The sequence below is a fragment of the Cladophialophora immunda genome (assembly GCF_000835495.1).
Source record: "Cladophialophora immunda strain CBS 83496 unplaced genomic scaffold supercont1.1, whole genome shotgun sequence".
Taxonomy (NCBI): Eukaryota; Fungi; Ascomycota; class Eurotiomycetes; order Chaetothyriales; family Herpotrichiellaceae; genus Cladophialophora; species Cladophialophora immunda.
In genome coordinates, this window is record NW_015622541.1 from 5674491 (window position 1) to 5700033 (window position 25543).

Genomic DNA, 25543 nt, shown 5'->3' on the forward strand with positions numbered 1-25543 from the left:
GCAGTGGCGTTCTGTCGCAGAGTGAGCCTCCTCACCATTCGGGGTGGGCTCTGACAGCCCAGACATGCTTCGAAGGGCATTGAAAGTTGGCGAGCTCGGTGGCTAGAGCTAGATGTATGGGAAAACCCTTACCAGGTGTACGGTAAATCCCTCTACCTTCTTCGTAGCGTGAGAGATGCGATGAGAATGATTGGGTGAAAAATGAAGCTGGACCAAAATTCTCTGCGACGAGAAAGAGGCCGCAGTTAGGAGCCTAGTATGCCAGACGCAGGCCGTTAGCTCCCTGTGATTCCACAGTGGCAAGATCCGGAGACAGCAGACTCGCTGATCTAGCTGTCTCACTCGACTTCAAGGTAATCGGTAATGAGCTGAAAGGTTTGAAGATTTGTCAAATCATAGCCATTCACCTGTCAGAACAGCTACCCCATTGCTTTGTTGTATAGGTGTGTTTAGGTGAGGGCAGATCACCCAAGCCGCACCAAGCATACTCTGCTTTGCGGACGACAAACAGCTCTGTTCGCTACTCATCGCCTGGCTGCTCAGCCTAACGCGTGAGAAGAAACAAGGCTTCGAGGCTGAGATTTAGGGGGGAGCCTCATGGTCGGCTGACTTTCCACTGAGCCTCTCGGCAAACTAGCCCCTGAAGGCAAGTGTTAGTTCCGCAAAACAGCATCTCCCCCGCAATTGCTCCTCCAGTGTCTTTGCTGGTCGCACTACTCCGTCCCTGCTGTCTTCTGTGTATACCTAGGTATTCAGTGCTTGATTGAATTCTTGTAGTCTTCTGTGCTACTATGAGCTGACAGCGACGTCCGTGTGATTCTCGATCTCAGCTCGCTCCTTACCCGATACTGCGTCCAGCTCTCCCTCTCGACGCAATGCCTCAGCTACTGAAAATTGGGGTATCCCAATCGCACACACTTTCGTCCCTGCCAGAGACCCTGTCCGCCCTTCGTGAAACCACCCTGTTGGCTGCGCAGAAAGATTTGTCCATCCTTCTGTTCCCCGAAGCCTACCTAGGTGGGTATCCGAGAACATGTTCCTTCGGCGCAGCTGTCGGAGCACGCACAGATACCGGGCGTGACCAGTTTCTCGCCTACACTAAGTCTGCGGTGGATCTAGGGGATACACCGCAAGGAGCTGGAGATGACTGGATCGAACGGAAGCTACCAGTGAGCAAAGAGACGGGCCGAAGAGGGGATGGCACAAGAGAGTTTCTCGAAGAAGTTGCACGAGAAACAGGTGTGTTTGTCGTCACTGGGCTCATCGAAAAGGCAGGAGGAAGCCTCTATTGTGCGGCAGTATATGTCGACCCGAAGAGAGGGATCATAGGCAAGAGAAGGAAAATTATGCCCACAGGTTCGGAGCGGCTGGTATGGGCACAAGGTCAGCCTTCTACATTGAAAGCGGTAGCTACCACCATCAAAGGTGTTAGAGTGGTCATGGGATGTGCTATATGCTGGGAGAATTTCATGCCCCTGTTACGGTACAGTCTCTACAGCCAAGGTGTGAATTTATGGTTAGCACCTACGGCGGACGCGAGGGATACGTGGGAACCGCTGATGAGGACTGTTGCTGGAGAAGGCCGATGTTTTGTTCTCTCAACCAACCAATGTATGAAGAAGAAGGACCTGCCTACTTGGATCACAGGCAATCCAAGCGAGTGGTTGTCGAGACGGCCGAAGCCCGAGTCGGAGACGTTTATGAATGGCATTATTTCTCCAAACCACCACATCGCGACTGGTGGCCGGAGGCTCTCCATGACCCGCACGGAAGAAAACCACGAGATAGCATGGCGCTGCAAAGACGCCCCGATCGACGAAAGCAAGCCTCTCGAGTCTTCCAAACTGGAGCTGAATGCTAACGCTTCCTCCTTGCACAATGATGGCGAAGATTTCGTCTCCCGAGGTGGCGCCTGCATCGTGAACCCGCTCGGTCGAACCATCGCAGGGCCGATTTGGGAGAAAGACAACGAACTCTTGTGGGCAGAAGTCGACTTCGACGATTGCGAGAGGGGCCATCTGGATTTTGACGCCACGGGCCATTATGCACGCCCGGACGCGTTCAAGTTGACTGTTGAGGGGCTGGAATTGATCCCGCCCCCTTGAACCAGACATGTAATCCAGATAGCAAAGAAACATGAAACAAAAATGAGCGTCACCCTATACAATCAGATCGGGCATCAAAACACGGGGAGCGCAAGCACTAACCGCCTTTACCTTTCAAGATGAAATACCTGCGTCAAGGGCACGATACCCTACCCTATCCTGCCGTCCTCCTACCATGTGTCGTCACGTCATGTCCTGCCGTATAAATTACAATGCCCACCACGCACCAAGAGGGGAAGATGGAATCGTACTCAAAGATCGGCAAAGAAAAGTAGCTTTTCGTTCTTGTCTCGTGCGTGCGTGTGCGCATGCGTAACACGATCCGGTGAAGGACCGCCGCAGCAACGGCAGCAACCAGCTCAAGATCAAGCAATTGGCAAGAGATGCAGATCGAGCGAGGTAAGAGACGTACGGAACACTCCCTCCCTCGGGGAAAGGAGTGATTCGAAACAGAAAAAACAGAAAGGAGAGAAAGGTTGTTCGTTTTGTCACGGATGAGCGGACAAGGACAGAGAACCTGGCGAAGGAGCGAGCCAGTGGATTGGCACAGCCAGAACGTAAAGAACTGCCTGTGCAGAACAGTATCCGGTCGAGCAAGTATATTTCGACTCACATTGATTCGTTTGTCACCTGTGCAACTGGTAAGGGTATCGTCAATCCAAGCCGGGGGCCACCCAGATTCAAACCCTCGCAAACGGCAATAGCACTCCCCGGCGCCGTTCGTCTCTGGGACGCCACTAGCATCGCCTGGCAGGATCAGTAAGCCACTCGTGTCCTCATATCCGAAATCTTCCTCTCAATCTCCCTAACACTTCGATCCAACTCTCCCGCAATCACTTGCTTCTTGTCGTTCGAGAGCAAGAAAAAGGTTTCGCACAGATCGCCGTCAATGATGCCTTTCGAGGGCGCATAGTACGACCGATAGATGAGATGATCTCTGCCCAAAATCGGAGGGTTGCCATTGTTCGACGCAAGTTGCATCTCCAGAGACTGGAAGAAGTCAACGTCTTCCCGACTCACGAATGGCACGAGCATGCCGATTGTGCCTTGAAATCCTGTCCAGAACACAACATCTCGACCGCCGGCCACGAGACTCGTCTTCTGAATGCTGGTCGGGATGTCGCCCGGGAAGTAGTGGACCATAAGACTCAATCGATTGGGCGCGCCGTTGAGGTACGCTCGTTCATGGATCAGATGCGCACCCGAGCCGTCCTCATCGGCCTCTTCAGAAGCCTTGGTTGGGCAACGCAATAACCAGAGATTGCCGAACTTGTCCCCGCCTGCCACAGTTTCGTAGTCGACCATTGTGCAACAAGTCGTCCAGCGAGCAATGACATCGTCGGCAAAGGGGATGAGCTTGTTTTCTTGGTATTTGTAAACACAAAATGACACACTATCTTGGATGTCGCTGACGATAATTCTGCTTCCCTGGGTCTGTAAGCCGACGATGATATTCGTTGTTGCTTGCGCTTGGCATTTGCGCAACATTTGTTTCATTCCGAGGTCATAGATTCGCAACTCTGCTCCAATGCCCGCTAAAAGCCGACCTTGAAAAGCAAGCAGGGCGGTCGGAGGTTGCTCCACTTTCGTTTTGTGGATGAATTCGAGTTCTCTACCGTCTTCGTGGAAGCGGTAAACGTGTAAGAAGCCCGCCGAGAACGAACGAGGACTGACCACCAAATCCTTTGCTGTCCCAACGATCAGGAAGGTCTCATCATCTTGTCCTGCGAAGGGGGCTGCTGTAATGCTGGTGGCACACTCATTATCCTCCAGCTCAAGTGTAAAGACGACGGATTTACTCGTGACCGGGTCAACAATTTGGATACATGACGCCCAGTGACCAGTCCCACGAGGATATCCAAACTCTTCGGGAGGGAGCTGGACGGCGTCCCCATTAACTGCCGTAGACTCTGTGAGCAGTTTTGTCCTTGTCGCAGGCGCAAGAACATTGCTGTCTGCCTCAATGACATAGAATAAAGGTTGTTCCGGATGCTTGACGAACTTCCTGGGCGTATATGGTAGGGGAATGTTCTCTTGGAGTAGATTTCGAGAAAGATCCTCGATCGTGAATATCCTAGGGCAGACAATTAGACAAAGCCGGAGAGAGGCAATTAAAACAGATTGCAGTTTCAAAAACATCAGAAGGAACAATTGGTTGAGTTTTGGAGTCCGCACGAGTCATTGACTCTCGGAAAGAGCATAGTTATGATTTCATCACTTGAAAGACTTCGGCTTAGGGAAACAGAACTCACCTTAGATTCTGTCCTTGAATGCCCACCATTCCTTCGGGGCATTGTTCACTGGTGAAATTCCAGACGTACTGCAGACCGACGTAGTCAAGTGGCGTCAGCATGAAACCGTTCGTCTGCCTGTCAGTATATCCAAGCCATGACCGGGAACTTAGTGCCATTACAGCATTCTGCCCTTTCACCGAGACGCGGAAAAGCTTTGCCGGCTTCAGACCCAAGAAGCGCGTCCTCGTGTCCGAGAGCTCGCCCGTGATCTCATCGAGGACCGTTCGTAAGTAAACGCCGGAGTAGAGCCCAATATGGAGATACAGTGTACTCCCGCCAGACGTGGAGTCTGCCATGGCCATTATGGATAGCGCCGAAGGCGCCGAGGTCAATGCTTGCACTGATTTGTTTTCGAGCGTCGAATCGGGATCCAGACTTAATATCCTGACAGTCGAATCGTCGCACCCAACGGCGAGGAATGAGCTTCGAACCCGACCTTCAGGCACTTCTCCAAGTGACAGACAGGTCACGGTCCCAGTCATTTCTCTCCGCTCATCGTATTCTGCCAAGGATCCATCAGTGTCCATCTCGAAATAGACAATCTCACCCGAACTCAGGGCCACGGCGACTTGTCGCTCGTTTGTGGTAGCAGCGACAATGGATCGATGCTGAGGTGCCGGCCATTCATTCACCCGCTTGTCTACTCGAATGTGTCGAATACCCTTGGGATGTACTTGAATCAAAGCATCTTCGCCCAGCTGTTGGACAGCAAGGGTCGGAGCCGTTGACAGAAAGCCCGTGTCTGTGACTTCCTCCACCGTTTCTCCGATGCTAAGCACCAGGGTTCCAGTGCGGAAAGAGAGTATGATATAAGCGTCGTATTCATCTTCCCTTGTCAACTTCGTAGTCCACACAGCCTCGGGCTTGTCAGGAAGCTCCGACTCCACAATCTCTGAAACGGACAGACCGTGCTTCAGGGTTTTGAAACTGCTTCGAGCGCCTGACCCGCATATCGAGTAAATCTGTGGAGCGTCTTCGTCGAGGAGGTTCGCGACCTTGCAGTCCAGTAAGGGGTTTGCAGCATCTATGCTTTGTACAAGGTTGAGATTTGATAGGGGTCGTACGTGGAAGTACGCTGGTGAGTAGGGTTCTGTTGGGTCTGAAGGAAAATCATCACTCGTGAATTCTGTCTCCTGATCGTCGTCTCCAAGTTTTTCGAATTGGTAGAAATGGTGGTTGCCGCTCTCGCTGCTCACAAACAAGAATCCACTCTTTAAAATAAGCAGGCTGTTCGCCACAGGGACTGTGTCGAAGTATTTCAGTTTCAGTGCCTTCACCTCACCCGTTGGCTGACCACTGTCATCCTCCACCATGTCTATGGTGACTTTGAAGAGGTCGCCGTCCTCGGTTTGCAGAAGCAAGAAGAACTGGCCTTTCATTTTGTGCATAACACCCGCCACGATGTGGCGTTTGCGTTCAGGATTCTCAAGCACACCTCTTCTCCTTGGGATTGGTACACGAAAAGCTTCCTGATTTGAGTGTCTGTACGTGATATTGTCTTCTCCGCAGACAAGAACGCCGCTGGGCCCGTCAGATCCACCAGGGACCTGAAATAGTTTGGTGGCGCTCCTTGCTACAGGCTCGGTCCATTTGCGGACAACATGATTGAGGCCGAGGTCAAGCTCATAGTAGACCAGGAGCTTTTCCACCTCCTCCAGAGCTTGCCCACTAGGGTCCTGGTCCACCTCACTGTAGTCGACTTCGAGCGCTGCAAATATGGGATTCTCATAACCGACATCAAGGGCGATGCATTCGAAGACAAGCGTTTGGGGTTTGTGGGCTTCGAGCGGAGAAGAAATGGTAAGCTCGGCTTGAGCATTTCGATTCAAAACGTAGACGAGCTTGTTCTTCTCGATGGAGGCAATCAGACACGCTCGTCCTTTCGGATCGACAGCGAGATATTGACCGGGTATAACTCTTCGAATGCCTGATTTCCCGTAGGTCTCGAGATGTACTCGATTGAAACGATTCTGGTCGCGGAGATATTCGAGGATAGTGATGCGCCCGGAGTCCGAGCCGACAATCAGATAATCTAGCAGACGTATTAGTGTGTGTGCCTCAGTCGACGAAGATACAACTGACCTTTACTGCTCCCCGCCAGTCGGAAAGCGGCAAGGGACCGAATGATGCCAAAGCAATCCTGGGTAAAGAGAGGGGAGATTTTTCCCTGGGTAGGATCGGGTCTGTGGATGGTGAGCTTGGAGCCCGATGCTGTGATGATCTGTTGCTCTTTTGTACCGGCAAACTGACCCAAGACTGCTTGAGTGATGGCTGAAGGAGGTTGTATAGTCAAGCTATACATAAACATAGAGCTCGTCGTCGCCATGGTGGGCGCGAGCCTAAGAAGACTTGGGAGTGCTTTTTTGTATGCGTTGCAACTCTAGGAAATATCCAGTGACATGGCGGCTTGCATTGGCGCAGAATGTCAAGCCTATGGTATCCTCATGGAGTGCTCTTTTTGTCTTTGATCGTGGACCTGAGTCGTCAAAAATCGACCTCTCGCTGTGTCGCATTTCACAAGCCAGCAAGTTGAGCGGCGCAAAAAAGTTCACGCTCGCCAAGAGCGAGTTCTGGCTGGGGACTTGATGGGGTAACTGCGCCGAGAGCTGTCCTCTGGGGCCACAGGCAGCTATGGCCTCCTCCCCTCGGCATGGTGTAGCCTAGTGGCGCGGGCAGCCCCTCCCCTTAATGGCACAATAGAGGGCACCCGGTCATGCGGCCAACACCGCTGGTACCGCAGCTGCGCAGCCAGGAACTCAGCGCAGCTGCAACTGGCTCCGGGAACTCGATCGACTTCGTCACTCTTGCCATCGATCCATCGGCCAGGTGGTCAGTCGTCTTGTTCTTCTTGCTCTTGATCAGAAATCTTTGACATGCCACTCTGCGTACGCACTTGTTAGTCTTACTCCTCAAGTCTCCCAACTGTCTTGAGAGGCCATTTTCGCTTTACCTTCATCTCTTCTGCGTATCTCTGGCAGATCCATTATCAAACGAGCTGCCCCGATTTGGGCTCCGTTGTCCGGTCTGAGCATCGCCTCCCTCACCCATCAGAATTACAAATCCATCGAGCAGAAAAGGCCTTGCCTGCGCGGCTTCTCAACAATGGCCGACGCTGCTGGTGCTGAAGATGCCACCGTCACCTTCCACGTCAAATCCTCGGGTAGCCAGAAATGGACGCTGACCTTGCCTCTGTCGACGACGACAATCGACCTGAAGAACAAACTCGCCTCTGAAGAGTTCGCCAATGTTCCGGCATCGGCTCAGCGGCTGATTTACAGCGGAAAGGTGCTGAAAGACCATGAAACCCTCGCCTCTCATAATGTGAAAGAAGGCAACACGATGCATCTAGTTAAGAGCGCCGCTAGCAATCAAAGACAGAACCCGGCGACACAATCCTCTTCAACCTCGACCCCTGCCCCGGGAACTGCACCGCAAGCCGCAACGGGAGTACCACAAAACCTGGCATCGGGCACTGGGAATGATCCTCTGGCTGGTTTGACCGGTGCACGGTATGCCGGCTTTGCCCAGTTGCCCAACGCCAGCATGTTCCAAGAAAACCTCACACCAGACGACTTCCTGCGCCAGTTGGATAACCCCCACTTCCAGCAGATGATGCGCGAGGCCATGGGCAACCCTCAAGTCCAAGACATGATCATCAATCAGAACCCACATCTTAGAGCGATGGGGCCCCAAGCGAGGCAAATGCTCAATTCTGACTACTTCAGATCCATGATGACGAACCCTCAAATGCTTAGGAACATGATGCAGATGCAGCAAGAGATGGGTCTGAGTCCTTTCGGAGGTGCAGGCAGAGAAGAGGCTTTTCCAGCACCCGGTGTCACCAACACCACCGAACGGGGCACCACAGGCGGCACTCCTCAAAATACACCCAACAACCCTCTAGGACTTCCACCGCAAGGTCAGCCTGGCCAGGCTGGGCAAGCCGAACAGCTGCTCGCCATGTTACAATCATTGAGACAAACAACCCAAGCCCTCTCAGACGCCTACGGCACCCCCAACACCAATGCGACAGGAGCCCGAAGTGGAGAGGCTGGATCCAACAACCAAGAAGCCGGTGGTCAACAGCCCCAGACCCCCCAGAATACGGCAAACCCGACGCCGCAGCGTATCAACCCTTTCATGGCACTGTTTCCGCAGCAAGGTGGAAGTCCGAACACCACTTCACCTCCCCCTCTCAACCCGTTTAACCCTCAGCACAATCCATTCCTCCAGAACCCCGAGGCAATGCAGCAATTCCTACAAGAAATGAACGCCGGCCAAGGTGGCGAGGGTATGGATTATGGTGGCCTGTTCAATCTCCTCGGTGACGGTGGCCGACCGACACCGGCAGACAACCGACCGCCGGAGGAGCGATATGCGCAGCAACTACAGCAATTGAATGAGATGGGGTTCTATGATTTCGACCGGAATGTTCAGGCACTGCGAAGAACGGGGGGCAATGTGAACGGCGCAATAGAATACCTGCTCAGCCACCCTGCAGACTAGCGATGCGAGGATGTGTTAATTTTCCGGGATTTGTTATCACAGCCATGGCGAAGGACCTGCAACATGCGCCACCGATATCTTTAACTGAGCGGCCTAGCTCGACATGTACAATGTATGTACTCCACAAGCAAGTGCTTCGTCGCCTCCTGCTGTGGTTCTAGCTGTCGTTCCTTCCCTCACCCGTTCAGAATCTCTTGCGCGAGGCCAAATCCCTACTCGGAGTTATCAAGCTCTTTGTTCTCGCTCTGGAGATCGAAGATGGATGACTATCCTGACAAGCTCCCTCCTGTCTTCTCAACACAACTTTGGTTCCTGGCGGAAAGTTCTGTGCACGCCTCCGCCTCTCCACTCGCCCTAGCATTGCTTCAAAGCCAGCTGAGGAGCAGGTATGCTGAGTGCATGAGAGTTTTCGGTTCGAGGCAGGTTTTGTGCACTGGCAGAACGAACATAGGATCAACCCAGGATCAGATCCACGCTTAGCTTCCGTTTTCCCATGTCGTCAACTTCGATCTCTCTCACTGACACCACATCTAATACACGTCCTACTCCCTGACACTTCAATGCACTTTGGACGAAAGGTCCGCATGACGCCTCTGCTCTCTACAACAGTTCTTGACCATGCTAGGCTTTCAGAGCATCTGGCGCTGAATCGCCAATGTACAAGCCCACTCTCACGTGCTTGATCCATCTGCGATGTCGAGGCTGGATACCCAAGAACAAACTCTCCAGGCAGAGTCCGTTGCATACAATGAAGTGCTTCGGCGAACTGAGCAGCGGCTGAACCTCGTTGTGGATCTGGCGGCATACCCTCAAGAGGCGGTTATCGAAACGTTTGTAAACGTCGAAGCCTTCACAACATCCGCCAGGGTGATTGTAGGTGCATGAGCCGGGTTTTGAGGGGCATCTGCAAGGTTCGATTTCAGTTGGACCAAGAACAAGATTCCATATCTGCAGACGGAGCTCGTACGGGAGGGTGAGAAGAGGAGGGATCATGATGTGACGGTGTTGGATAGCGGTCTGGCAGGGGCCCAGCCTGGTCAGTCAAAAGGTGCTATCAAATGAAGTCTTGTTGCCCTGTTTCACTCCTTTCTGCGCCAAACAAGAGGAAATTGACGGACCACTGCATCGTCTGGTCGTTGATTGATATGTAGCATTTCCCGTCACCCATCACCCCTAATGCGCGTATACCACTCCATCCCAACCCCCAATGGTTTTCAGCCCGTGCTGGCCCGGGGCGAATTGCGACGCTTAATCAGCTCCGGAAGCGCAGATTCGCCGAACCCAGGGACTTATCGAGATAGCGGATAGGTCAGCCCGAGCATGTAAACTCTCGCGGACAGCCTCGTTGACGTAGGATGACTGATTACTCATGGACATGTTGCAGAGACATCAACCTCGATCCAGCAATGGCTGCTCGCGTCGACCGTCGTTTTTCTTCCCAAAGTGGCGGGAGCTCTTGGTCTGGAGCCCCAATACATACCGATCGAGGATATTGATATCAATAGCATCTCATCTCTTCCAGGCTGGCTCGTTGTGGTTAAAACCCTTTTCTGTCACCGGTCTTGCTCGAGACTGGGAGCCTTGTTTGATGATCTCCCCCCCCTCTTTTCGCCTGAGCTGGCTCTCGCGGTGTGAACTACGAGTCTATGCAAGGCCGTCACGGTTGGCATTGGATTGCTACTCCAGCATGTCCTGAGACGGGGGCCGTCGAGTCGACAAGAGCACGAGGAGGCTCTTTGACAGTGAGCCGGCCCTCGAAAGACAAATCCGGACAAGACGAACGCACGGGAAGGGTGCGACGGAGCTAGGAAGAAGGTGAATGTGTGCGTGGACGTGGCGAAACATCACTTTGGAGGGGAGATTTGGGAAGCCAGAAGCAGTGCCGGTTGCAGGAAAATGCGCGAGAGCGGGCGCCATGGAACATACAGTGACTACGACGAGGCGGGACTACACGCGGCGGTCAATGCAGGGCCATGTGTTGAGTTCATGAAGGGCTATTTGAGACCGCTCAAGGTTCTGTTTTGAACGATGCGCAATGTAAAGGCCTGGGGGAGTCTGTCGTGATCCTCCCAGGAGTTGGAGGCGGCTGTGATGAGATGACGGCTCTTGTGGTACTGGAAGGCAAGTTCCACTCCTTTCTGGGAAGACTCATATGCATTTTTTCGATTTTGCAACGATATCGGAAAAGGCTCACGGTGGAAGGTAGAAGGCATTCCCAGCTGCGCACGGGGAGAATCACGGCCTTCAATTCAACATGTCGAGATATTGAGTTTCAAATCCCCATTGATGAGGCGAAAGGAATCCGTATCCTCCTGCGACTGGCTCTGCTCCTTCTCTCAAGCACCCCTGACTCGACGTTCTTCACAATCGACTCTTTCCTGCCCTAGATCAACTTGTTAGCACGCGGACAAGCAGCATACGGGGGATCTTTCATATCGCGTATGTACCTCTTGGGGAGCGTTCCTCCATGCGTCACAGAGCAGCAAGGCACTCACTCACGAAGAACCAACAATATCACCCGCGATGAAGAGCGGGGACTTGTTGCTGAAGTTGGGCACGTCGCCAAACACCGTCTGCGCCTCCTGGCTGCTGAGAGCCTGCTTGAGCCCGTCGGCCGTCTCCCAGGTCAACAACGCCGCGATGCTGTAGGGCTTGGAGCCGTCCGGGGCCGCCTGGAATTCGACCACCTTCCACCCCTTCAGGCCGTACTGGCCCCATTTCTCGCTGACCAGCGGCATGTGGGTTTTCAGGTAGTAGTTCAAGTCGAAGGTGGCGCCCTCCTCGGCGGGGTAGAGGACTGTAGCGTTGACGGCCATTGTTTTGTTGCTGGTGTAGGGCAAAGTTGAGTGTACGGTGAGAGGCTGTCTTGACCTGTGTACAGAGACAGCGCTGGGGGAGGCTTTTGAGGAACAGAACAAGGATCAAGAACAGAAGACGATAGTGACGCTAGGCTGGTGAAATGAGGTTTGAGTAGGTGAAAGTGACTGCGCGCCAAGGTAGGCTCTTATCGCTGCTCTTCAGAGGAGGAGAGGTGATATTTATTGATGATTTATTACCACCACACAACCATCCAAAACCCCCATCCGTGGCTGCTCCTGCCCCTCTCGAAGATTTCGGTCTCACGGACGCGAATGTTCTCATCGCGGGGGGGGGGGGGGGGGGGGGGGGGGGGGTGGGTGGTGGTGGTGCTCATTGATGAGGGGCTTACTGTGGGCTCAACTTCCAACTTCTTTACCATCTGCTCGCCCATGCTCTCTCGACACGAAATCCTTCAACTTTCTTTCGTCCCTTTTCCCCGCACTAGCCGCGTGGGCTAATCGATACCGAGCGCGGCGGTAGTTTCCTCTCTCTTCCTGCTCATCCCTCCCTGCTGGTCCGCGCGGCTTGCCTGGTATGCACGTACAGCATGCACAGACATGAACACCCTCCCCGCTACGTGCCGCTGTCGATCCTCTAGGCACAAATGGCGCGAGCACGCTGCAAGTCGGCCTTTCGTCCGGGCTTTTCCCGAGTCGAGAGGGAGAAAAAACACCGAGTGGCCGGTTCCGACTTGCCTTTTGAATGGTACGAGGGAAGCCCGATTGTTGGGATACTGGAGGGGTTGGGCGATGATTTGATCGCACGCTTCACACACACATTCGAATCTGTCAAAAGGGTCGGGTACCCGTTTCCAAAACACGTACAAGCACATGCACGCCATGATATACTTGTACATCAAGATGAACAGCCGGGCTAAAGGAACATCAAATAGCTATCAGCCTCACCGCGCTAGTCTGCTGCGTATATGGGAGCGTCTATAGGGTCACCGGCGTGTAAATAAGGTACCATGGACAGCCTCCTACGCCGCTCCGGCATAAAGATCAACTACCTCGCGTGGCTGACCATCACGATCTACGTCAACGTCGACTGCGAGTACGAGGAGCCCAACTTGATTAGCAACTTGACTGAAGCTGTACCACGACGAATGCAACCGCAGCATGGTATGATCATGTCGTGGCCGGTGTGCACGAAGCTCCCGTCTGCTATCTAGGCGTTGGGCTGCAAGGGTAACAACCCGAGTAGCACTAGGTCCAAACTCCGGGGCACGGTCGTCTTCTGCCAGAGGACGTGGTGTGGAAGCCGTCAATGAGGATGGCCATGAAGATGCCGCCGTTCGCAAGCGGCCGGAGAATCTCAGGTAGCGACGGATTGCAGTGCTCAGTCCCGTCTTTGGCACCTTGGGGCGGCTGGTTGTGAGTGGTTTCTGACTGGGCCGACTGCTCGTCTGGCCAAGATCTCACGTCCACCGTGTTGAAAGTGGCTTTTTGCAACAGGAACTCTTTCTTTCCCGTCCACGTCTTAGGCTTAGATGTGAATCTGAAGTGTAAAATGACCTTAGCGCTGATACAGCCCGAGGTGACGCAAAGACGGGGAGATACGGACTCGGAAAGATCACAAACAGGAAATACAGCAGAAGCAGACGCGGGAAAGATCAGAAAACTGAGGTTCGTAACAGACACGCAGACAGATAGGTTGGATTCACCACTTGGGCCACACAGAGACCTCTCTCCGCAATTCAAAGCATCTGCTACGCATTCTTTGCAAACCGGATCTATTTCTCTCCATCTCCTGCCGCATGGAATCGTCCTTCATCTGAGCAGACTAGGTACGTCGTACGCGAGGTGAAAACCATTCTTACACCTGTTCATCTTGCTGTATGCGACTCGCACGCTCAGTCTATTCTAACTCAATCTCACCTCCTTGGGCCAACACACCCACAACTCTCTGAAACAACTCTGTCGGCGTGGGCGCTTGTGCCGACGAAGAAAACCTCAGCACCGAGTTAAGCCCTCCGCCGCCGCCAACATGCGCGTCCACAGTATTGACGGCTGTGTTAGGCACCTCTTCACGCGCGGCGGCAGTCACTGGTGCCACGAGCCCTTGGCGACCGAAAATACTGTCCAGGCTCCGAGTGACTTGCTCTGTCTCTCTGGTGCCTGCGATTGTCCCCGTGAATGCCCCCACCGTCGGTCTCAGAAACCGGTATTGATTCCTCTCATCGATGATCAAATACCCCGGCCCGGTGGTCAGAGCAAGTAGTCCCTTGACCGTTCCGTTGAACGAAGTCTGATACACAACCTTCGCCTGCACGCCCGGGCTATCTTGACTGCCTGCAACAGTATCACGCGAGTCGTCGTTGGATAAAGTCAAAAGCACCAATTTACTCCCTCTCGGCTTTTCAGAACGCGAAAGACATATCGCAATCGTTCCATCGAACTTATTCTTTGTAATGTAGAACGGGCTCCAGCTCCTCGGTGGGACGTACTGCTGGTCAAGCTGGATTGGCGATGAGACCAATCGGTTCGTGATTGTATCCAGGATTGTGAGAGTCTGTGAGAGGCATATGAGGTAGCGGGAGTGGAAGAGGAGTTTCGCTGCGCTGCTAGTACTAGGGAGAAGGGAGGGTTCGGAAGAAACAATTTTGCCTGTGGCTGGGTCGATGAGATGCACGAAGCGAGTTCGAGGCCCTTTGAAAGTCGCAGCAGAAGATTCCTCCAACAATCTGGACCGGTTTCCAGGCCAGAACCAAGCAGCGGCGACTACTGAGCCATCCTCCGCATAGGTCAGGGCGGCAGATATTGCTTTTGCATCGATGCCTCCACGTTCGAGAGGAGCGTCATGATCACATTGAATTGTCCTTGAACAACTCCAGGTGTAAAGCTGCTCATTAGCCTTGTTCCTGACGGAAACGCCGTTCCGGTGACGCGCTTTTGGTGACCATATGCGAACAGTCGCATCACTGCCAGTCGTGGCCAATTCCAGTTTCGCGGGGTTAAATGACACACCGAGCACAGAGTTTGGGCCTGCTGTGTGAGGTTCGTCAACCCTGGTCACTTGCTCGAAGTTGTTATTCTCTTCATTCCACAACCACAGCCTCAGACTTGTTTCGGTTGATCGACCGCGAACATCTGTACAGTCGGATCGGATGTACGTACTGTCCAGATCTTGTTCGTTGGGTTGCCATTCATCTACTGTTGCTAACCACCTGCCGTCGTGGCTGACGGCGATCTGCGTCACAGTTGGTTCCTTGACCGGTTGTCCCGTGGGTGCGACATTGGAGGCGGTGACCATGTTCCGAGTTAAAGCTTGACGACCAACTTGAATGTTTGATTCGACATCGTAGACTTGTAAGAGAGTTGAATATCGGCCGTGAAACGGGCCTGTCGCGCCGGCATCGGAAGGCACAGCGGCCAATAGTCGGTTTGGAACACTTGGGTGAGCAAGGAGCGGGCTCGAGTTCTTCTGAGACATCCCCAGAGCCAAGCCGCAGACGTTTGTTGAGGGAAGTAGATCAGCTGTCGACAAAATCATAACAGAGTTGTCACCCAAGCGTAAAGCATAGGAAGATCCAGAAGCTGAGACGCTGAGGTTCAGGATTGGAGTTGAGAGATGAGGCAAATATTGCCTCTGGTTCGAGTCCAACTGCCAGATGACGAGCACCGTCTCGTTACCGCCAGATATGATATAGTTCCGATCCCGAGACCATTTTACGGTATTGACAGCGGTCCGGTGCCAATGGAGCTTGCGGCCAACAATGTCCTCCGTCGAAGCCTTGTTCTTTTTCTCTTTTCCAATGAGTTTGAAGAGTATGTCCTCATAGTGCACAATGGCCCCATCGTTGAGACCGATCACAACATCGAGGAAAGGGACTTTTCGTGAGGTTTTGGATTTGCCTGAGTTGACTTGGGCGTCAAAGCTTGTTATGAAACCTGGCACTGTGATTTCCCTCCATATGTAGGTAAAATCCAACTGGCCTTCAGCTGTGCCTTGACACTGGCCAATTAACAGTTGGTTTTCGACGCATGCCAACAGCACGGTTCCTTGTGCGTAAGATTTGAAGCAAGGTGATAGGTTAATCCTCTGCAACACCGTGTCGGACTCTGTGAAGTTGCCCAGGATTGTGTTGACGGAGTAAGCAGCGAGACGCCTAGAGCCTTGCGCATCGATTTGTAGAACCAGAATTGTCTCCTTATCTTCTTGTTGACACAAAGGAAGGACTTGCAGCGAAGCATTCCCCGCGTTGCATTTACCTATCACAGCAGCTGCTGTCCAATCCCATAAAGACACCAATCCTCTCGAACTAGAGACGTACAACTTCTTGGGGTCAGCCTTCGACAAAGAGCAGCAGGTGATATCGGATCGCGGGTCGACACGAAAGCTTCTGACCAGAAGGGATGTCTTGGTCGAGTAGACTTGGATTTCAGAGTGTGTCGGCAGGATCAGATACTGGCCATCAGCGGTCAAAATTGGATCTTGATCGATGAACATGCCACCGTTGCCGGAAGATAATCTGAATCCACCGCCGATTAGAATCGACTTTTCCGTCTTCGGATTCTTGAGGGCTTTCGGCTTGTGCTTATCTTTTTTTACCAACTGGTTTTTCTGTTCTCGCTTGACGAATTGGTCTTGCTGGGTTGTTCTGGCCAAGTGATCCAGTTTTTGATTCTCGGTGCTTGTCATCCTTTTTTTCAGCGGGTTGGTATTGCGTTTCCTCGGCCTCTTGGATGACTTCAATGCTGGTCCCTCTGAAATCAATTCATTGGCCAACGCTTTCGATCTCAAGTCAGATCCTTCAGCATTCCCACCATTGGTGCCTGTAAGTTGTGACTGTATGTGGCTGGATTTTGATTCCAACGATGTACTCTTCTTCCTTTGGTTCTTTGTTCCGGCCAGATTCTGCGGCTCCGCAGTGATTCCCTTGTCCAACGCAGCACCGGCTTCCTTCAGCTTCTTCGACGAGTCTGATGGCTTTTGATTGGGAGTTAATGCCTTCGTCGGAGTCTTCGCAGAGTTCTGCTTCTTCGGCTTGCCATCATTAGAAGTCGGTGTATTTGGCGTGGTTATGTCCTTGGCCTTCAGAGTGGAGTTTACAGGTTTATTAGAGGTTTTCGCTTTCAACGCAGCAGGCGACGCCGTCGTTTTCGACAAAGACGGGGTATTCTCGACATCGACTTTTCCGCTTCTTCTTCTTCGTCTCTGGCGCTTTTGCTCGTGCGAGCTGCCGTTATGGTTGCCTTCAAAGGCAGTGTCTGCATCTCGCTTTGTAGGCTGCGACATCCTGAGACAGACTCCGGCAGACGAACAAAGAGTTGCACGCTCCCAATTGCCTTGCAGGATGTGTAGCGAAATCAGAAACTTTTTTCTCCGCACCAACTCAGTGGAAGGTTTGCCGTCGGGGTCACGTGCCGATAAATTGCGGAGAAGAATTTCTGCGACTTTTTGAAGACCAACCTTGTGCCATGCTTCACCACAACGAACATATCGAGACCGTCGACACTGAATCTTCTACCCTGTTCTGTCCTTGCTGTGCCGTGTGAGGTCAAAATGATTATCCCCATACGTTGTTTCTCCTGCGGGAAGGTATGGCACATGTCCACTACAGTTTAGATGTTGAGGAACGCAACTGACTCCTTGCGCTGTTTTCAGGTCATCGCTGACATTTGGGAACGATACATGAAGTTGCTCGAGGGAGGCATTCCCGACGGGTTAGTATCTCCGTACTGTGACTTCTTCCCCGCGAACGAATTCTAACTGTTCATTCTTCGGGTATAGCGAAGCGATGGACCAAGTCGGCGCAAAGCGATACTGCTGCCGGCGCATGTTGATGACACACGTCGATCTGATTGAGAAGTTGCTACAGTACGTTGAAACCTTTTTCTTGGTACATCACGGCGATGGGGACCACGAGTAGACTAGTGAGGCTGGACTGACAAAAGTGGCGAACAGATATGACCCATCCGAACGAAGAATCAAGACCCAATCATGAGATAACGAGACAAAATCATATGAAACGGTGTAAAAATCGGCGTTCCTTGGGGGGACTAGAATTCTACATGCGCAAGCGTCAGGAATGGCAACTGTGACCTTGGTCTTGGTGCTTCGAGGAGACGACAGAAGTGAAGGCCATGCATTGTCCAACTTTGAATCAATTGATCGAAGCCTCCTACCATGATTTATCATACGTTCAGTTGGGGATGGGGTCACTACGAAGTCTGTGGGATTATGGTGCAGAGAGCAACCAACCGCAGAGCGGTGCCGGGATGCGTCAATGCACGTTAGTGGAAAAGAAGCAAAATATGCTTGAGATACAAGATACATGGTGCCTTTGAACAGCTCCGGTCAGACTTGAAGAATGGGTCTCCATATACTCCACCAACATATGACTTCCGATGGGCTACCATCTCGCTGGTACCAATCGTCAAACCCGACCTCTGTTCCCTCGACAATCAACTCGAACATCTGCTGTTGCAATGTATTGCGCAGACTTTGTCTCTCCTCGTCATAACGATCACGTAACGGTAGTTCCACGATGAGTCTGGCCTCTGGTGAGCCACAAATCCAGCGGCTTACAGCATTCACAAGCAGCTTCGGGTGTTCAGCTGAATAGATAGAATCGGCCGCAACAATGACCATGAATTTGTCCTCGTCGCGTCGCGGCGTATCCATCTCATCAGCCCAGTCAAGTGCCCGGGACTCGGTACTTCCGCCGCTCATTGTGATCAAATCTCCATTCTGCTCAAGATTCCGCCGAAGATTTGGGAGTATCTCCGGAAGGTCAGTTAGAAGCACATGTGTTTTCCATATGCAAGCAGCTGAAATTCCCACCAAACCTGTGCCAGCACCTAGCTCCAACACTCGAGTGACTTCAATTGGAATGTATTGACGACAATCTTGAAGCCGACGTGACAGCAAGACCGACGAGGTCCAGGTCTTGAGCCCTAGATTATCTTCCGTCAAGGTAGGCTCATGCAAGTTGATAGTAAGGTCATCACTAATCTCGAACGACCGTGTCATTGCAGGCATTGCATTTCTCCCCGAACGCTCACTTAGCCGGGCACTTGCAGCGCTCCATATCGCATCCCTTTGGTCCTCATCCTCAATCCAATTCAGACCGGACGAGACAATTGAGGTGAGATATCTCGGAACTCCCTGTTCGCTCACTTTGGGACGGGTGGCGTTCCCCGAAGATGAAAAGCTCGGCGGTTCTGACACGAGAAGATCCAAAACACGAAGGAGCGCGGATGCTGACGGTTTTTGATAGAGCTGGGGCAAATCATGCACTGGATCAATTGAGGTTGGAAACGAAACATGGAAGACATAGAAGGATTGTGACGGGACATCAATATTTGACCTACCATGGAGCATCACCGGTACCTGGGACTGAGCGGCCAGCTCATCGTTGGCCTGCACATGCTTGCCGTTAAAGGTAGAAGTCTCCGGTGATGTAGGGTGGCTAACGCTCATCACGGAAACAAAAGGATGAAAATGACGTGATTGGAGAGCTGATCACTTTTCTGGGTGTGGCTGCTCCGTTCCTGATAAGGGCGCAACGACGCGGTGCTGGAAAAAGGAAGTGTGACTGCTCTCCTCGCTCGCAAGATGGTGGAATTCCAAGAGATGGTGAGAAGTTGGATTCTGGTGGAAATTGCGACGGGACAAAAATGTTCCTGATGGATCTGAGAAAGGCGGAATAGGGTAGTATGACTGGTCAGTCCGACGTCTTGGCATATCGCCTTGGCGCTTTAGCCGCTGCTTGGTGCTCAACGCTAAACCTAAAACCCAACATCTCCTTTCTCCTCCATCAAACAGAAAATTCAAACCTTGACGCTCAACGCCGACTGCGGATTCACCTATCAGATCCTCCCTGAGCAACGTGACCGCAAACTCTGCCATGGCTATTTCAGGATTCCAGATTCTGCATGGCAAATTTGCTGCAGAAGAGGCTGCCTTGAAACAAACGAGTTCTGGGTGGACAAATTCCTCACTCCAAGCCCTTTTTCAGGGTGCCACACCAAACACGCCGCAACCCCTGTTTGGAACCCCTCATGCAGCCAGCAACCAATTTCCCCCACCCCTGACCGTGATGGAAGCTGCCCTACTCGATTTGCCTGTTGTTTCCCCAGCTATGCGCAGGCCTCGTATGCGGGTTGAAAATGGAAAAACATGACAAAGACAATCCTGCCAGAAACACGGTTATCAAACTGAAGGATCCTCGACAAGGTCAGCGCTCGGCATGCCAACTGGCCTGGTGAGAAAAGATACCGTGTATGCTGCAAGGCTGTGTCGAGTCACACAAGAGAACGTGGAGGTGCTGATGTTGTCGATCCAGACTGTTGGCGGGCTGAAATCCAGAAAAATCTACGGAGTACACGTTGTGTGAACGTGCCCGTTGTGCCACAATAGGTGTAACAGCGGACGCGCCTGCGCTGAAAACAAAAGCCCCGGGACGGCCTGCATGGTGGGTGCGGCGCGGTGAAGCTATGGGGCCAGAACAGGCCAAAGGCGTCGATGGCTCTCAGCCGCAAAACCGCCAAGATCAACCAGTGATTGGTCTATATATTTCCTCTTTGGGCCTGGCGCTTCTATTGTTTGAGCCACCCGAGCCGATGGTCCACCCGCCAGGTAAGCCTCGATTCTATCTCCCCTGAAATATCCCCACCATTGTTGGCGGTTCCCCTGGCCTGGAAGGGGGGAATTGCAGCGCGCAGAGATCCCAGCAAATGGAACTCTGACGTACCGTCGCAATCAAGGCCCGACGAGAGCGAATTCGGATCAAATTGGATATTGTCATCCTACTTCCTGCAGGATGGCTACGAAAAGTCAAAGTTCCCACGTTCTCGTGGCTGACAATGTGTATCGAAGTTGACTAAGTTTTGTCCTTTCAAATTGGTCAACCGCTACAGCAATTTGCCCATCACCAGCTGCCATTGGATCTCGGTCTGTCACCTCCACAAAGTTCTAAAGCCCAGCGCTACCCATGGGATTCTGGATCTGTCGGCTTCTTTGCCCGGGACTAGCGTTTCCTGGGAGGTACCTCCTTTTTCAGAACATCTCACCGGTTTAAAGCCTCGCTTGTGAAATTAGCTTACGGATTGCACGCTACAGCCCAAGTCTCAGGCCGCCCTCGTGGCTGGCTGGGGTCATTGAGCTCCGAAGTGTCATAGTGCACCGCTCCACCATGGCCAGAGTCGAGCCGGCAGGGCTCGCATAAGTACTTCTGATGATCCCCCTTTCTCACACCATCTTGCTTCTCTTTCCCAGCTCGTTACCACACCTCACGATCTTGATTGACTTTTCAATCATCCACTCTTTTTTGAGCTCGCTATTGTTTTGCTTAGGTCTTTGACCTGTTACACTCGTTTTTTAACATTCACCCCCCGTCCACTTACTCTAGTATGCAATATTTGTCCGTCGCCTTGCCGCTGGCTGCTTTGGCCAGCGGCGTCCTCGCTAATCCTGTGCACGGTGGTGCTTGCGTGAACAACGCTTGCTTGGCTGCTGTGACCGGCAAGGCTGCGTTGGGAGATGGTGCGCTCAGAGCTTCTCACTGCTCCAGCTTCCTGGCAACAACCGTGACCCCGATTGTCACCGTCACCGAGACCGTTACTGGCCACGGCAGCGACAACTGGAAGCGCGCCACCGTTGCGCTTTGCCCCAACGAGGTCCCCAACTACGCCAGTGCTTGCAACGAGGCGGCCTATACCAGCGCATGCTCATGCTTTGGCTTCACCCAGGTGAAGACAACCACGGTTGCACCGACCACGACCACCAAGACCATCTGGGTCAAGCCCACCGGTGGCTCCGGCTCCAGCTGCACGGTTGCTACCTCGACCCTGACCAGCACTGTCACTGGCACAACCACCGTCGTGAGCGGCAGCACTTGCCCGGTGGCTACTTCGACCACCGTCACTGAAACCTCCACCAAGATTATCCCGACCTATAGCTCGTGCCCCGCAGCAACGACCACTACCGTTACCACCGAGGGAGTTGCCACTGCCACAACTATCACCATTACTAAGGATGTCGCTGCGACGGCTACCACTGTCACTGTCACTGAAACTGCCACCACGACGCTGGGCAGCGGCACCTCTGGAGAGACTCCTTCGTCTTGCATTGTGGACGATGCTTTGGCCACCACCCTGGTCAACAACTTCATGATCTTGCTCGAGTTCACCTCGTACAACGGCACCCAAGGAGCCCCTGGCCGTGGCTACCAGCAAAACGTCTCCGACGCCACTTTGGCATCCGACTTCAGCGATATCTCGGATTCGATCAACTTCATGGCCGGTTTCCCTGTAAGTTCAATATCTGTCGTGATTCTTTTCTTTCACTAATGGTTCATCTAGCTTGGCTCTGTCACTTTCCCCACCAAGCAAGCTTTCGATTACGGCCAGGGTGTTCTCCAGCCCGAGGTTGCCGTCACTGCTCTTAACATCTGGCACGACTGCAACTCCATCACCTGGAGATGGAGAATCACGTCGACTCGCTTCCCTGTCAACGGTATCAACCACATGATCATTGACAGCGACGGCAAGATCCAGAAGAACTACGCTGAGTTCGACAACGGTGCTTGGCTCCAGTCTTTCGGCCTGTCGTGCGCCACCAACCCACCCAGCGTGGCCTCCTCTGTCGCCCTCCGGGCCCGTGCTCTCGGTCTAGGCATGTAAAAGGCGCAAGGTGCGTCGAGAAGGCGGTGGTAATGTGCAGAGAGGATGCAGATGCAAGCGTTTTGATTTCCAATGGACATAGAAGACACAGTCAATCGTATGCACATCTAGGATTTCAGGCAAAGGAGGGTATTGCACAAGCTAGGATGGTGTTCGTTTCCCTTGTCCCCATGGTTCCCACATCTTCAGGGCGATTTTGAAATGATCGATGAAAGCATCGCTTTTTGCATACTGCTTGACGGACTAATGAATTGCATGGCATGACCTGGCTACAGCATGTCGCGGACTGTACAATTGCGGATTCTGTTGCCAAAAGTTCCCACTCCAACTGTACATGCTGCTCTCCGTCAAATGCGCATCTGAAGATATAGGACGATGGTGCATGACTGTATATTCTGAGCACTTGACCAATGCCAAGTGATTCTTTGTTGAAGAAGCATCTTCATAGTCGAAGCGTGGATGCTAACAAACCTGCTTCACAATTACCAATCATGAGCTGACGGAACTCCGGCTGAGAAAGTCTACGACAACGGGCAGTGCTCGGGTTTCCGAAGTGTACATGCAAGCAAGACTGTATAAATCCCACAGACTCTTCCGTACCCGAACTCTCTCTCCGTGTCATACTCGAGTGCTCTGCAATCAAACAAGCTTTACCGCTGAGATTTGCCCTTGCAAGATTACCTCGTAACGTGGACAAACGCCCTCGTGACGCCACGGCCTCCTCTTGAGCAGAACACGAGGGCCAAATTCCCGACCATGAACCCAAAGCCCCTATCCTCACCGTCGACCTACACCCAAGGCCACAGCGCGGCCGTTGTGGCATCACACGCGTCGCGCACGGTGGAAAACTCTGCGGCCTTCCTGCTCCCGCATCTGCAGCCGCATTTCACGATTGTGGACCTGGGCTGCGGCCCGGGGACCATCACCAGGGGGTTCTGCCCACATGTGCCCAACGGGTCGGTGATTGGGATTGACGCCGCAGGGTCGGTCATTGAAATGGCCCGCTCGGGCGCCCCGGAGAGCGAATACCCCAATCTCAGCTTCCGTGTCGGCGACATCACCTCCCGCCTCCCTTGCGACGACAACTCGGTCGACGTCGTCTACACCAGCCAGGTGCTGTTCCACATCCCCGCGCCCGTCCGCGTCATCAAGGAAGCCCTCCGCGTCCTGAAGCCCGGCGGCATGCTGGCCATGCGCGAGACCGACACGCTGATCTACCACCCGGCCAACGCCGGCACAGAAGCGTTCACGGCCACCATGGCCAAAGCAGTGTCATCCCCGGGCGCGCAGGGCATCGGGTCCGGCCGGCGGATTCACCTCTGGGCCCAGGAGGCCGGGTTCGAGAGGCCCAAGATGCAGGTCCGCGCCGGCGCGACCTGCCACCCGGCGCCCGACGAGTCGAAGTGGTGGGCCAACATCCAGGTCGAGCGGCTCCAAGGTGAGATCGGGCGGAAGTGGGTGGGAGAGCTCCAGCTCGTCAGCCAGGATGAGATCGATGCCATGATCGCCGGCTTGAAGACCTGGGGAGACAGCCCCGAGGCGTGGTACGTCGCGCTCCAGGGAGAAGTCATCTGTTGGAAATGAGTCGCGAGGCAGCGCTGAACATCGAGCTGGCGCTTGACTGACCCTGGTGGCTCATTTCTCAGTCCGCAAGCTTGCTGCCTCGCAGGCAAGGTAAGGAAACCGCAGCGATAGGGCGTTGCAGTCGAAATCAGTACAGATTTAATCTAGCATCATAGTCTGGAAGGCCCAGCATATACCCGATACAGAGTCCGCTACAGAACCCAAAGCCGCTGCCAAACTTTGGACTAATTTACAGCTTCAAAATACCGCTGATGCCACCGCCCTTGCCATCCTGCACGATCACCACCTTTCCCTGCCCGAGGCTCACGCGCCTATCACTCTGCCAGTGGATTTGGAAGCACTCCTTTGCCCCACGCTCAAGAGATCCGATCCTCCGAACGTCCTTGACCACGTTGAGATGTGGGAGCGTACGTCCAGCATTCTCACCGCGTGGAATATGCACATCTTGTGAGCTGGGTGTATATGTTATTTCCCACACCTCGAGTTGTTGGGCTGGAGATTGCGAGTATGACGGGGGCAGGTCGGTCGCGTCAATTTCGACTCCCAACTCTCCGTCTTCTTCCCCTTTTGACAATCTCTTGATACCCACCTTTTCTGTCTCGCTCGTGGGCTTGCGTCCAGCTACTACAATCCGCTCCAGATCCTCCCTGGTGTTACCTACGCCGACGCCTCGCCCGTTCACCACCACCATCGGCGTGTACGCTCCACGCAAACCCATCCTCCTTACATATTCTCGCTGGCGGATGTCGTTGATGGGTAAGCTAAAAGTGTCTTCCCAGCCCAGATAGTTCCAATATGTCACTTGGTACGTTAGCAGCAGGTACTCTGGCTCGGCCGCCGAATTTGGGAGGGCGGTTGGGGAAGATGATGGAGATCGGCTGGCGTAAAAGCGTGGAGGCGACGTATGTTGATGTGAAGACTGATGGGACTGGACGAAGGAGATGAGATTGTCGTTGGTGGGAGGACAGGCGTTGCAGCCTTGGGACTGGAAGAGTTCGATGAGGATGGGTTGCTCGAACGGGGTTGGCGATGGAGTTGGTGATTGGGCAGCAGAGAAGGTCCCTGAGATGTTGCCCGTGATGTCGGTATGTTTCAAGACGGTATCAGAACGATGGAGCTCCTCGAGAATAGGAGAGCGGAAGGACTTGAACAGCGACTTGACTTCTCTGGAAATCGTGTGTGCCATAGCTGGGGATGTCAATTACTCCAAGCACTTCACTCTATTTCGGTGGAAACCCACAGACGGTCGCAGCCAGCGGTTTGAAGAGAGGGGAGGGCCTACTTGAATGAGCTGATACCGCTGAATGAGGCCATGGAGGACTATATACGTGACTGAGATTCGGGTGTGCATTGAATGTGGTGGTCATCAGCATCAGCTTCACAGACTTACCGGCAGGATTGCGAATCGGCTCCATCCCACTAACAAGGGCCCGTTGTGGAGGGTTTCGGTTCGACTTTGATGCCATAATACAGGTAGGGAGGATGATCCGGATCAGACTGTTGGGTCTCTAAGTTCTTGTCGCGTACCTGCGTCGTGTCCATCATCCGTACGCAACGAGGCGCAGTT

At 53.2% G+C, this 25543-nt stretch overlaps 9 protein-coding genes across 10 annotated transcripts; 5 read left to right on the top strand and 4 right to left on the bottom strand.

Annotated features, from left to right (window-relative positions):
• Positions 1-725: 725 nt before the first annotated feature.
• PV07_01659 (uncharacterized protein) lies at positions 726-2152 on the top strand. Its single transcript, XM_016388205.1, has one exon. The coding sequence runs from the start codon at positions 876-878 to the stop codon at positions 2103-2105; it is 1230 nt and encodes a 409-aa protein (XP_016255133.1). The 5' UTR covers positions 726-875; the 3' UTR covers positions 2106-2152.
• Positions 2153-2575: 423 nt separating this feature from the next.
• On the bottom strand, positions 2576-6913 carry PV07_01660. Of its 2 annotated transcripts, XM_016388207.1 has the most exons (4): positions 6638-6913; positions 6482-6582; positions 4358-6431; positions 2576-4179 (listed from the first exon to the last, which is right to left on the bottom strand). In XM_016388207.1, exons 3-4 carry the CDS (start codon positions 5785-5787, stop codon positions 2862-2864), a joined length of 2748 nt encoding a protein of 915 aa, XP_016255135.1. In that variant the 5' UTR covers positions 5788-6431; positions 6482-6582; positions 6638-6913; the 3' UTR covers positions 2576-2861. The 2 variants fall into 2 exon arrangements, with proteins under 2 accessions (XP_016255135.1, XP_016255134.1); XM_016388206.1 differs by having other exon boundaries at positions 6482-6913.
• A 235-nt stretch (positions 6914-7148) lies between these two features.
• PV07_01661 (uncharacterized protein) lies at positions 7149-10377 on the top strand. Its single transcript, XM_016388208.1, has one exon. It carries the CDS (start codon positions 7502-7504, stop codon positions 8903-8905), a length of 1404 nt encoding a protein of 467 aa, XP_016255136.1. The 5' UTR covers positions 7149-7501; the 3' UTR covers positions 8906-10377.
• A 610-nt stretch (positions 10378-10987) lies between these two features.
• PV07_01662 (uncharacterized protein) lies at positions 10988-12043 on the bottom strand. Its single transcript, XM_016388209.1, has 2 exons — positions 11353-12043; positions 10988-11288 (listed from the first exon to the last, which is right to left on the bottom strand). The coding sequence occupies exon 1, from the start codon at positions 11719-11721 to the stop codon at positions 11401-11403; it is 321 nt and encodes a 106-aa protein (XP_016255137.1). The 5' UTR covers positions 11722-12043; the 3' UTR covers positions 10988-11288; positions 11353-11400.
• Positions 12044-12731: 688 nt separating this feature from the next.
• PV07_01663 (uncharacterized protein) lies at positions 12732-13086 on the top strand (the record flags this gene model as incomplete). Its single annotated transcript, XM_016388210.1, has 2 exons — positions 12732-12885; positions 12968-13086. The coding sequence occupies 2 exons, from the start codon at positions 12732-12734 to the stop codon at positions 13084-13086; spliced, it is 273 nt and encodes a 90-aa protein (XP_016255138.1).
• A 313-nt stretch (positions 13087-13399) lies between these two features.
• PV07_01664 (uncharacterized protein) lies at positions 13400-17054 on the bottom strand. The gene has a single exon (XM_016388211.1). The coding sequence runs from the start codon at positions 17000-17002 to the stop codon at positions 13622-13624; it is 3381 nt and encodes a 1126-aa protein (XP_016255139.1). The 5' UTR covers positions 17003-17054; the 3' UTR covers positions 13400-13621.
• A 969-nt stretch (positions 17055-18023) lies between these two features.
• PV07_01665 (uncharacterized protein) lies at positions 18024-19350 on the bottom strand. The gene is made up of 2 exons (XM_016388212.1): positions 19081-19350; positions 18024-19005 (listed from the first exon to the last, which is right to left on the bottom strand). The coding sequence occupies exons 1-2, from the start codon at positions 19187-19189 to the stop codon at positions 18065-18067; spliced, it is 1050 nt and encodes a 349-aa protein (XP_016255140.1). The 5' UTR covers positions 19190-19350; the 3' UTR covers positions 18024-18064.
• Positions 19351-20887: 1537 nt separating this feature from the next.
• Positions 20888-23005, top strand: PV07_01666 (uncharacterized protein). The gene is made up of 2 exons (XM_016388213.1): positions 20888-22020; positions 22072-23005. The coding sequence occupies exons 1-2, from the start codon at positions 21121-21123 to the stop codon at positions 22390-22392; spliced, it is 1221 nt and encodes a 406-aa protein (XP_016255141.1). The 5' UTR covers positions 20888-21120; the 3' UTR covers positions 22393-23005.
• PV07_01667 (uncharacterized protein) lies at positions 22994-24271 on the top strand. The gene has a single exon (XM_016388214.1). The coding sequence runs from the start codon at positions 23149-23151 to the stop codon at positions 23974-23976; it is 828 nt and encodes a 275-aa protein (XP_016255142.1). The 5' UTR covers positions 22994-23148; the 3' UTR covers positions 23977-24271.
• Positions 24272-25543: the final 1272 nt, after the last annotated feature.

What these genes read in the sequence shown, in the direction of transcription:
- PV07_01661 (XM_016388208.1), top strand. Translation starts at nt 7,502, where the DNA reads ATGGCCGACGCTGCTGGTGCTGAAGATGCCACCGTCACCTTCCACGTC.
- PV07_01666 (XM_016388213.1), top strand. Translation starts at nt 21,121, where the DNA reads ATGCAATATTTGTCCGTCGCCTTGCCGCTGGCTGCTTTGGCCAGCGGC. An exon ending in ACTTCATGGCCGGTTTCCCT is followed by an intron (nt 22,021 to 22,071) that starts GTAAGTTCAATA and finishes TGGTTCATCTAG; the next exon opens with CTTGGCTCTGTCACTTTCCC.
- PV07_01667 (XM_016388214.1), top strand. Translation starts at nt 23,149, where the DNA reads ATGAACCCAAAGCCCCTATCCTCACCGTCGACCTACACCCAAGGCCAC.
- PV07_01659 (XM_016388205.1), top strand. Translation starts at nt 876, where the DNA reads ATGCCTCAGCTACTGAAAATTGGGGTATCCCAATCGCACACACTTTCG.
- PV07_01665 (XM_016388212.1), bottom strand. Translation starts at nt 19,189, where the DNA reads ATGAGCGTTAGCCACCCTACATCACCGGAGACTTCTACCTTTAACGGC. An exon ending in GGTACCGGTGATGCTCCATG is followed by an intron (nt 19,006 to 19,080) that starts GTAGGTCAAATA and finishes CAATTGATCCAG; the next exon opens with TGCATGATTTGCCCCAGCTC.
- PV07_01660 (XM_016388206.1), bottom strand. Translation starts at nt 6,725, where the DNA reads ATGGCGACGACGAGCTCTATGTTTATGTATAGCTTGACTATACAACCT. An exon ending in ACTGGCGGGGAGCAGTAAAG is followed by an intron (nt 6,432 to 6,481) that starts GTCAGTTGTATC and finishes TACGTCTGCTAG; the next exon opens with ATTATCTGATTGTCGGCTCG. An exon ending in ATTCAAGGACAGAATCTAAG is followed by an intron (nt 4,180 to 4,357) that starts GTGAGTTCTGTT and finishes TGTCTGCCCTAG; the next exon opens with GATATTCACGATCGAGGATC.
- PV07_01664 (XM_016388211.1), bottom strand. Translation starts at nt 17,002, where the DNA reads ATGTCGCAGCCTACAAAGCGAGATGCAGACACTGCCTTTGAAGGCAAC.
- PV07_01662 (XM_016388209.1), bottom strand. Translation starts at nt 11,721, where the DNA reads ATGGCCGTCAACGCTACAGTCCTCTACCCCGCCGAGGAGGGCGCCACC.